At 37.9% G+C, this 11,642-nt stretch overlaps 1 protein-coding gene across 1 annotated transcript; it reads left to right on the top strand.

The window, feature by feature from the left end:
- The first annotated feature begins 603 nt into the window (after positions 1 to 603).
- SLC10A2 (solute carrier family 10 member 2) lies at positions 604 to 9,820 on the top strand. Its single transcript, XM_074930724.1, has 6 exons — positions 604 to 1,025; positions 4,139 to 4,257; positions 5,415 to 5,503; positions 7,627 to 7,802; positions 8,430 to 8,587; positions 9,687 to 9,820. Exons 1-6 carry the CDS (start codon positions 604 to 606, stop codon positions 9,818 to 9,820), a joined length of 1,098 nt encoding a protein of 365 aa, XP_074786825.1.
- Positions 9,821 to 11,642: the final 1,822 nt, after the last annotated feature.

The raw sequence follows: 11,642 nt of genomic DNA on the forward strand, positions 1-11,642 counted from the left end.
CAAAAGTGACCCAAATGTGCATGCAGTCCTGTGGTACAATTTTCACTCTACACCAGTTATAACTTCTATTATACTAGAAATACACTCAAATGAGGACCTCACCACATTCAGATGAGCCTGTGTTCACTCAGCAAGAGTTGGAGCTTCAAATCCTATCTCAAGACTTCTAGTTGTGGTTTCTTGCTTCTCAGTTTCTCATCCCCCAGACCCCTGTAATGTCAGGGATGATGTATGCACGAGCAGCTCTCCTGAAGACATACAAGAAATTCAAAGAACAAAGTCCAAACTTTCTCTTCTCATTTCATGTGCTCAGCTACACCACAAGCTTCCTTTACACCCTTAAATATTAACACAGCTATTCTCTTGATGTGACTTCTCATTATCATATGAATAAATGATTAATTGTCACTGTACCGAGAGAGTGCAACTTTTATAACTATATGAATCAGCGCTGTGCCAAACCCTTCAAGAATAGTAAGAGTGTTCAAGTATTTATTGCACTTTATTGCTTCCTGGATCATTTAAAAGGAGTCACTGACAAACAGCCATTTACACAGGCTTGAAAGTTTGCCTCGGATGGACTGAGCGGTTCTGTATTTCAAAATGCAGACATACCTTCTTTCCCAGCAATTTAACACTAGGTCTTTGGCAGAAAATTCCACGGCTTGTCCAGCAAATGCTACTATTTGCAATGGCACATCTTGTGTGTTACCAGAAGATAATTTTAATGAAACTTTGAGCATAATTTTAAGTACTGTTCTAACAGTCATGCTGGCTTTGGTGATGTTCTCCATGGGTTGCAATGTGGAACTTAAGAAATTCTGGGGCCATGTGAAAAGACCCTGGGGTATATTTGTGGGTTTCCTTTGCCAGTTTGGAATTATGCCTCTCACAGCCTTCTTGCTGTCCTTGGCCTTTAATGTGCTTCCTATTCAAGCTGTTGTGGTGCTGATCATGGGATGCTGTCCAGGGGGCACAGCCTCCAATGTCATCGCTTACTGGGTGGATGGAGACATGGACCTAAGGTAAGAGCAGCCATTCTCTAAGTAGTTCGTGTGGCTTTTTACATTGTAAACTTTATATTGAAAAGGAGTCTCTGATTTTTTTCTTAGCTGCCTGGCCTATGTATGGTGGAGCTTTTTTCTTGTAAAGATGTTTGGTTACTGTAATAGTAGTAAATATAAGCAGAATATCAAATATCCTTGATTCACTGAAAATTCACGCAGAAGATAGCACAACAGAATTGTGCATATGAGAAAATGTCTTTATTGTAAATCTTCAGATCCTGCAAAAAATATAATTTATGAAGACCACTAAGATACTAATGATTATGAAATCTTTGTTCAAGTTAGAACCATTTTTGTGATTTTGTTTCTCTCAAGATCTTGCACAGTAAAAAAATGACTAACGAATGATTTTAGGATCTGAATCCTCTGTACAAAATAGTAGCTATGCAATAGTTCTGGAAATAATGTTTCTTGAAAAGACCACCTGTGGAAAAATATTTTCACTCCTTTTGTGTTCTATACAGTGAATAGACGGACATAGATTTTCTCTTTGGGAACTAATACAAATGAAAATCATTTGTGGCAATTCTATCTGCTCCTGGAACCTTCCGCAAAGTCTTCAACCTCAGGGAAAATTTTACAGGCTAGAAGCCACTGACTAAGGCAGCCCTGCATATTGGGGGCAAGGAAAAAATTATTTTGTGGCGTAGTGTTATGGTCTCAGTGACAGGGTGCTCTGAACTCAGAAACAGATATCTAAGGCACCTGGCATGGCCTAGGACATCAAACATGTAGGACAAGTGAACCCTACTCTTGATGCAAATTCCATGGGAGTTTCATTAACTCTAACAGCCTTTAAAAATGAGCCATCTTTTTATTTTTATATCCTGATTAGTTACTTTAAAATAAACAGGATCATTTCTGTTTCCCACAGACTAACAAATTGGAGCATTCATCCAATTTATAGTATGCTAGTCTGAACTAGAAATGGAAAAAATAATAGAAGAAAGAAAGATGTAGAGCTAGGGTGAATAGACTAAAAGTGTTCATATTTGTAGCTTTAATAAGATCTTTTTTCCACCCATTGAAAATAGTGAACTTTTCTGTCAGATACAGGTGTTAATGTAATCCCAGCTTTCGAATTATGCATGAGGTCAGCTTTGCTAATCACCAGTTTCCTCACTGTGGAGGAAAGACCTATGATATTAGGAACTGTAAGGCACTTAATTTCAATAAATACAGGTCTAAGAAACCACAGATTGAAAGATATCTAGCACAAGTTTGAAATTCTGTCCTAATCTTTCCTTGGAAGAATGCACTGAGCTAAACTCTGCTTTCTCAGCTCCTTAGGTTCAGAGTTGAACTTCTGAAATCAATGGTAAAAATCCAAACTGATGATTGTATAAATATGAGTAGGGTTTATATCCTATGATGCTGGCAGAGGGCGAATTGAAAATACCTATAAAAGGTTATAAAAACCTTTACCTTAAGAAGCCAAAGGCTTTTGGTAAGTACCTCTGTGACAATAATGCAGGGACCAGAGGATATGGGATGTACAGCACAGACCACAATACAAGTATCTTCAGTTCTTGATAGTAGAATAACAGTATAAGGAGTCTGGCTGGTTTCTGGAGCTAGCACAGCATTGTAGAAAGCCTGCCCATCATATCAGACAAGGTTTTGTTTTTAACTCACAGTATTTTATATTTATACATAACAACCTATCACCATTGTCTTCAGTCCTGCTTCAAAATGTTGCAGTGCAAATAGTCCACAAGTTAGAGTAAGAATTAATTTTCTACTGCTCATGTAATCACAGAGATTAAGTATGAGGTTTTATACCTTTCTTAGTAGCTCAGACCCAGATGATATCCTCTAAAGTTTCCCACAGGGACATTTGGTTTTGACATCTCTTGATATTTCACAAAAACAACTGCGTCTGAAACACCATCTCCTCTCCTCCACAGCTCCCCAAGGAGTTTCTGTGAGCACAGGGACTGGGGTTAGAGAGAGTGCAAACTTTGAAGCAAGATGCAGATACAGGGACAGTGCAAAGATGTAGGAAAAATAAGCTTTTTTATCCATTTGGGTTTAACTTGACCTTAGCTGTAGCCAATGGCTCTTTTTATTCTGTGTTTAGGAACTCTCTTGCCAGAGGGTCCTACAAAGTTTCATTCAAAGACTGTGAAGCAGAGTGACAGGAACCAAAATTAATGCAGATATTCCTGTGATTTCTGTATTAATTGTTCTAGATTTCTCTGAATCTGCCCAGTTTTTTGGGATGGGGTCAGTAGCCCCTTTTCTGAGGGAAAGAGACACAAGAGAGAAATCAGAAGTGAAGATCATAAGGAATTTTCCAAAGTCCATTAACAAGAACACTGTCTCATTTTTATGTCAGAAATGTGATTTGTAGGTGTAATTTTATCTATTCTAATCAGATTCTGAGAATTTTCTCCTTATATTAGCTGGTTTGTCTTTTCCTCCTTCTTCATTCCTCTAGTAGAGTGCATCTTTTAGTATAAGGTGTATCAGGCCTGATGTTTCAAGACTTTATATTTTAAAACAGAAATGTCTTTGCACAAACCAAGGAAGCAACAATAATGCTCAGCTTCACTGAGTGATTCTCACCTACTCTTTGGCCTAGAGCAAAACAAGCAAGAAAAGGGAATTTTATTACTTCACACATCCTAAACAATGAAATTTTTTGGTCTGTGCTGTGGACTTTGGAGTTAAATTTTAACACTCTAGAACTGCTGGTATAATGGAAGGCTTCACTTGATGTCAGTCTGACCCTGTCCAGCTTGTCATCCTTTCAGAAGCCAGCCAGATGGACAGCATGCAGACAGACTCGCCAACACACCTTCCTGGTGGCCACCTGTCCGACTGCCTCATTTGCACTGAAAGTTATTGTGCTGCAGCTGCAGAACACATTGATATTTTATATCCCTTTATTTTCAGCAGAAGCCATTTCTTCCATTTAGCTTTTTCTAACCTGATGTACAGGATAAATTGACCATAGCCAGCAGCATTTCATGACCAACTTTTCATAAGCTCTGAACTCGTATTAAGAAGATGGGAAAGACTATAGGTTAGCATGAGATGAACTGTCACTCTAATCAATTTCTTTGCAGCATCAGCATGACAACTTGCTCCACGCTGCTTGCAATGGGAATGATGCCACTTTGCCTCTTTGTTTATACCAAGATGTGGACTGATTCTAGTGCAATTGTACTCCCCTATGACAGCATTGGTGAGTCCAGTGAACCAGCACTTTCCCTTCTGACTCTCTCCTTTATCCTCCCTCTAGTAACAACCACCTATATACCATCATCCTGCAGAGTCAGGATGTCATAAAGTTATGAAGAAATGACCCCAGATTTTTAAAAATATACATCCTTCTACTTTTCAATAACTTCTGTGGGAAATAGATACCTAGATCACTTCATGTCATCCACAGCTCTGCAGAACAGATTTTGAAGTCACTATAAATAATGTGCGGATACTTATGACAAGATTGTTCATGTTTTTCTTTCCAAATGATTTGGAGACCTGTGTGGTACTGGGATAAGAATATAGAATAATTCATAGAGGAATAGCTGCTTCCCCTGGATGAAAGTGTCTGTAACAGCTTTAAGGTACAATCCTGCTAAGTGCTAAATGCGGAGGCCATAATCTGGCAAAGTACTTAAGCACACGTGGATAATTATGCAAGTGATTAAAACTGCTGAGTCTCTTTGAAAAGCTGCAATCTGCACCACCAGGAGTGGCTTCATTTGACTTTCTGTCAAAAAATCTCATCCAGCTACAAAGAGAAAATAGTCAAAGTATTTGGAAATACATGCTCCAGTGCTTTGCAGAGCTGTGGCCCCAGTTTTTATCAAGTGCAGTTCCATGTTGTGCTAATCTTGAAAGCCAGCAGAGCCACTTTCATATTCTTCAATTTAATTTCCCATTGTCCTGAGGAAACAAAATCACATACATCGCTTGTGCTTCCAAAATAAATACTGGAGGGGGAAGGCCAAAACAAAAGAAGCTCTAACCCGATTTTTGATATGGTACAGTAGCAAAACACCTGCAGACAAAATGAACATTTAATATAACTACTCACATCACAGGATAGTGATGATTAGCACACTCAAATTTCTGTCTGCCTTTCTGATGCAGGTGAATGAGCATGTAGCTCAGTAGAATGGCAATTACTTCAACAGGCTGCCAAAGATAACAGACTTTATAGAAAAGCAAATGGGCAGGTGTGTGTAGAGCATGCATGCGTACTCTGGGGTGTGCATATCAGAAACATCCTCTGAAGGTTTACTCTGTACACCCAGCCACTTTACTCAGTGTCTGTCCTCCTGTCGTGAACTTCTGCACAATACATGGGGTTAACTTCTCTCTTCTTTTTTACAGGAATTTCACTGGTGGCTCTTATAATTCCTGTTTCATTTGGAATATATGTTAACCACAGATGGCCTAGTAAAGCAAAAATCATACTTAAGGTAGGATGTATAAGGCTGAAGCATTAGTAATTATGTTTCTATAAATTATAGAAACAGTGGCATCGCTGAAGCAGTACATTGCTATTCATAGTATTAATATCTTACTTCATAAGAGCCAGGAAGTTTTCAGCAGAAAACAAATAAGACACTGTGCAAATGTACTGCTTTTCCTCTGCACAAAAGTGCATGAGTTGCATACATTATTAGAAACCATCATTATCCAAAGAGCCTACTTTTGTCTTTCGCTACAACTATGTTAGCAATTGAGTTCAGTTTATAATGTAAGCTGAAATTGGAAGGAAAATCGTTCAGGTCAACTGGAAGCAGTTTTTTCTCTGCAAAATAATAAAAAATGAAAACATTGTGGATCAAGAAAAACCTTTCTGCTTTTAAACCAGTTTATTGAGTTTTCAGGGCAATTTTGAGTGTAAAGTCAATTTTTATTTTAAAAAAATTTGAAAATATTCTAACAAAAAAATATACCAAAACTATTTACAAAATTCAACTATCTTTGCAAGATAGTTTCAGATATATCAAAAATATGAGGTCTTTTTGGCAAAAACTATTCTCACCAAAATAATAATAACAACATCAATTTAGCTGCATTTAGTGTTAACAGCAAATTGATCATTCTGGACATTAGGTTTAGGTTCAAAGTGATTGTCGTGTGTGCTGAGTAGCCTTGGCCTTTGTTAACCATTCTTAGTTAACACATATATTTTCTAATTTTTCTTTAAAAAAAACTAATCTGGTAACTTGTTCTTCTACCTGTCCTTTGATATCATTCCTCTGTTATCAGCTCAGGAAGCATAGAACACAAATAAAGTCCTTTTATGTCGATTTATTTTCTTAAACTGTTAGCTAATTTTGTTGTATTTTTAAAGACACAGATTACTTGTGAACTTGGATACTATTGAGTTCTGGTTTCAAAACCATATTATTCCTGTTTAATCAGTTAAGGGAAAAGCATGGACTTGAACTCACGTGAAAAGAAACTCTACTTACTCTTTCAGCAAAACACTATTTCATCCTCTTTCTTACTGAGTGGGTGAGCAACCCACAGTAGAGTCCATTGACAGCTTGCTTTATGTAGGACAATGAAGCAACAAGTGAAGATTGAGCTGTAGCTGTCAGATTAAGGTCCATATAGAGAGAAATGGAGAAAAGAGCACAATGACAGTGTGCCAGGTGAAATAGAAGATTTTGTCACGGCCAGACCATATTTCTTCCTAGGTGCATGTGGTTAATAGCTCAGTCAAACAAAAGTACTTGTTCACTCGGTGCTCTTAAAAAGGCTTCAAAGACCGATGAAGCCAGTTCAATGGGAACACACGTTTTAGCTGAGAAATGGGTTGTCCTAAACTTAGCCCTAGAAGACTGCTGGTGAGATCCCTGGCAATGTACGCCATAAGGGCAGACATTTCACTTGGATATTGAGAAGAGAGTGAGTTATCACTTTTTTTCTCAAGCAGCAGTGAAGATCATTCAGCCACAAGAAATAAGATCAACTCAGTGACTACGTCTATGCAGAAATGCTATAGGAGCTCACAACTAATTTTCAAACACAAATTTTCAGCCACATTAAAGATTTACTCCTCCACTTGGCAAATAATTTCCTATCACTAACAATCTATCCTCTAGTTAGCATACGTTATACTAAGCTCCAGAATGTGACTGCTCAAGTGGGGAGGAAAAGTGCATTATACTACCTATTAGGCTGTCAGTTTCCCAGCAACTCTGGGGATATTTTTCTAATGTGTGCACCATTCCTCATTCACATCACACCTGTGAAATTATTTTTAATCTCCAGTTCTAAGTACAATTATATTCAAGGCTTCAAGAGACTAGTTTTACAGGTATCTGCTACAGATACCTGTTATAGCTGTGCCTTGATCTATATCTGTAGTCACACGTTGAAGTACATCGTACATCTCCTGTTTGGGAAAAATGGCATCTATCTAATCTGTCTGCCTCCTGTGAATTACATTGCCGTCAATTTTAGGTTTTATGTTTAAGATGTTTCGGTGACTCAGAGACGCTCACAGGTATGTTTGACATTATGCTTGATGCTATTACATTTTGTTAGGGTCTCTTATTCATACAGTTCTTCTTTCCCTTCACAGATTGGTTCCATTGTGGGAGCGATCCTCATTGTGCTCATTGCTGTGGTTGGGGGAATACTCTACAAAGGCTCCTGGATTATCTCACCCAAATTATGGTACATTGGCACCATATTTCCAGCAGCTGGCTATTCTCTGGGGTTCTTTCTGGCTCGCGTAGCTGGTCTGTCTTGGAACAGGTATGGAATTCTCTGTGACAAAGACCTGTAGCCTTTTTCAACTGTGAAAAAACTTTTTATCTAATGATTAATCAATATTGTGAACGATCTCTAAACATTAGCTATGCTACAAAGTCACTCATTCCCCAACACTGTTTTGGGGATACTATGTGTGAATAAAAAACTTCTGGTGCACATTTTTATTTACAGATTCTGAATATATTATACTGACTATACTGATTATACTCCAATCTTTCATATATCTTCCCCTTTTGTGCCCATGTCCTACACTTCAAATGAGTGAAACAGACCTGACATACAAGAGGGTTAGTACTGCAGTAGAATTTCTCATGAATATGCAGCATCCTACAATTTAGAACATCGTTACAAGAGACAGAGATCATACGAGCCACATACGTGGCTTGAAGGTGGATCACAGTCCTTTACAATTGCTGAACTGCCATAAATTTTGTGTGTTCTGGTGGTAACAGCCATATGACTTGTGGAGTGTTTTGATGACTGTGTGATCTGAAGGATACCATTTTCTTAATTATTCATTACTGTATGTTTCTCTCTTATCCAGATTATTAAAAAGCATAAGGACCCAGGGCTGCTATTTCACAATATTCTTTGTATTATTCCCTCTAGATGTCGTACAGTGTCTCTGGAAACAGGCATGCAAAACACTCAGCTGTGTTCAACTATAGTACAGCTCTCATTTACTCCTGAACAGCTTGAACTGATGTTTACTTTTCCACTCATCTACAGCATTTTCCAACTGTTGTTTGCACTACTAATTTTAGGAGGTAAAGTACATATATTTTCTTTCACAGCATTATACTTATCGTTTTATTGTTATAAGTCTCATTTTCATGGATATAGAAAAAAACAAGAAGGGATAAAAATAATCAGATGAAAAATAGTTAAGTAATGACCCAAATAATTACTAAACATAGCCACTGTGCTGTGCCCTGTACATAACTCAGAATATACATGGCTCAGTTCAAGATTTGGAAGAGCCCTTTTTTGCAACACAAGGGAGGAGATCTCCACCACCTACAACTGGGCACATGAGAATACATTGATCACAGGATTGTTATTACCCTTGGGTGAGGAAGGGCAAATATGTCTTCCTGCACCACTCTGGGCTGCCTGGGTTTACAGCTTCCCCACAGGGCCAACCCCACAAGCATGAACAAACTCCCCCTCCTACCAGCTGTTGAGAGAACAGGCATTAGCTTCATGGCTGATGTGAGAAAATATCATCCATTAGAGGTAAATGACCCTTTTTCCTCCCACATATACCTCTCATGAGTTACACTGCTGCTACTAGAACTAACCTAGCGAGGGTCAGGACCTTGTCCCTGTTGCTCACACCCAAAACCAGCTGTGACTGTTGAGCTCCCACTCCCAAACCAGCTGTCTTACGGGACACCAGAGTACCGCTCCAGGGACACAGCCTGCCAGGTGAAGCCCCAACTCCAACCTCTATGTTAGGCAAAGGTGTGGGGACAGACAAGCCACTTTATCTCAGCTCCTGCCAAACAGAACACAAGTAGAAGTAAGGGTCAGAACCAGAGACCCAGCCAAGAGCCCAAAGGCTTCCCCAGGGAGACAGGCAATACTTTTAAAAGTCTCTGCACACAATAGGAACACAAAGCAGTCAAAACCCAAATGCAGAATTTAAAATGTTTTTCTTGTTATTTTCTAAATGTACTTTTCCATTGACAAGTGTTGTTGACATAAAATAATTAAACATAGCTTTAAAGAAACTGTCTGGAGGTGTTGAAATGTTTTAGCAATATAAGGAAGGAAAATGTTGCGTGGCTACATATTATTACAGTGTCTTTTTCAGGAAATTGTTACAATTTCTTTATTTAATACTAAAGATATATTGATTTCCAGGCTACCGTGTTTACAGAAGACACAGGGTCAAACAAAAGACAGATGTCGAGAAAACAGAAGAAAAAGAGGATTCAAAATCAATGTCATCACATGCTAAAACAAATGGAGGATTTGTATCAAATGACATCAAATAGACTATTACCTCTGTTCTCACCAGATGAAAAGATATAAGATACACCGTTTTCTTAAAACTTTTTTTTCACATGCCATTGCTTTATGGAAATATTTAACAAAAGGAGAAGTTCTGCTGATATTGTACAGTAAGACCTTAAAATTATTAACTTATGAAAGATTTCTACTTTGATTTTGAACACAGTTTCTGCCACAATTGTAGAATCTGCTTTTGAAACTAATTCCCTAAAAATATTTAATGTTTTGTTTTGTCTTATTTTTAAAAAGGCAGAATAAAGGTGGGCTATTGCTAAAAAAAAAAAAAAAAAGCAGATACTTGCATTACTGGCTCCAGCCCATGATCCGGCAAATCTGTCTGCTAGTGTCAGCCCCCACACCAAACAAAGAGAAATCTTGTAAAAGTACTTAAACACCAACAAGCATTGATGTGGAAGATCTGATAAGGCTGGAGGACTTTCACTGAACATGAATCAACCATGAAATTGGAACAAGCTAATAATGAAACCAAGTTGCATTTAGGTCAGTCTGAGCAGGCTGAAGTCATTGCACTGTACTAGTTGCTTGAAACATTAATTTATTCTAAAGCTATAATTCTAACTTTTTTTTGTCCAGAGTAATAGAAAGTAACAGCTTTGCATCTTCAGTCTGGGTCTTTTAGGTGCTAGAAACATGAACAGAGAGACAAAGCTGAGGACAAAAGCCTAGAGCAATTTCAGTGTGACAGATGCATACGAAGGAGCAGGCAAAGATTTTGGAAGTGTAAGAAATTATCAACTTCGGCACTGAAAGGGAGGCATTTGAAAGTGGAACAAAATTGTCCCTGATTCATCCAGGACTACTTTTACCACTGTTAACTTGAGACAATAGTGCTTGTAGAGAGTTATATATTTTTGTTATTTTATGAACTTAATACAGGTGTCTGTGACATGTAGACACTGAAGACATTATTTATCTCCAAAAATTCAGGAGTACATACGGAAAGCAGTCCTAAGTATATGGAGAAAATTAGTATAATTCTAAGAGAAACGGTGCAGTAAATTTTTTGCAGCTGTAATTTTTTATGGATACATTCAGTAACATTAGTCCTGTAGCTCTTACGTAAAGAAAACATCTAGAGAATTTCAGATTAAATGAGTAAGAGATTTGCTGACCAAAAAATTCAAGAATGAGCCAACCATCAACACATGGAAACTATACACCTCTTTGTCATATTCAAGTGGACCTTCCAAGTTGTTGTGAGTTAATGTGGCAGGTTTTTTACAAACACAACTGAAATTGTGGAATTTAAGTTCCCGACATGTAGCTTTCCACTGCTGCAGAAATGTGCCCAGTATTAAAGAATAAATTATTTTTGTCTACCATATGTGGGGGAAAGGGTCTCAAAATGTTTCTGGGTTCTGGGAGGCTTGAAGCTGCTTCACTTTCTGGGAGGAGTTCAGAGCGGTCATAACCTCCAGGGAGGAGTTTGACACTTAGAAAGAGTTAGAACATAACAAGGCATGCTTATGTTTTATAGAATGAAGATTAAACAGAAAAATCTAGTGAAGTCTATTATGGAGGAATCATAAATGTGAAACAACACATACATCGAGAAAAGAATAAGCTGTTATTTATAACAGCTGTAATAAAAAGGCTATTTTCTCTCTCATGCGCTCATCAAAAAATGGGCAGCAGAATTTAGTTAGAATCATGCCTTTCTTACACACCAAGCTGCTACTATTTCCCCATGCTAAACTTCAATGCTTCCGTGCATATTTTAAGCAGATTTTGGAAATGTATTGAAGGATAATAGTTTGTCTTGCTTATACTCTGTGTGTGTGTGTG

Source organism: Athene noctua, chromosome 1 (genome assembly GCF_965140245.1).
Source record: "Athene noctua chromosome 1, bAthNoc1.hap1.1, whole genome shotgun sequence".
NCBI lineage: Eukaryota > Metazoa > Chordata > Aves > Strigiformes > Strigidae > Athene > Athene noctua.

Coding starts and splice junctions, on each gene's coding strand:
- SLC10A2 (XM_074930724.1), top strand. CDS start 604: ATGCAGACATACCTTCTTTCCCAGCAATTTAACACTAGGTCTTTGGCA. Junction 4,258..5,414: donor ACTCCCCTATGACAGCATTG/GTGAGTCCAGTG, acceptor TCTTTTTTACAG/GAATTTCACTGGTGGCTCTT. Junction 8,588..9,686: donor TGCACTACTAATTTTAGGAG/GTAAAGTACATA, acceptor ATTGATTTCCAG/GCTACCGTGTTTACAGAAGA.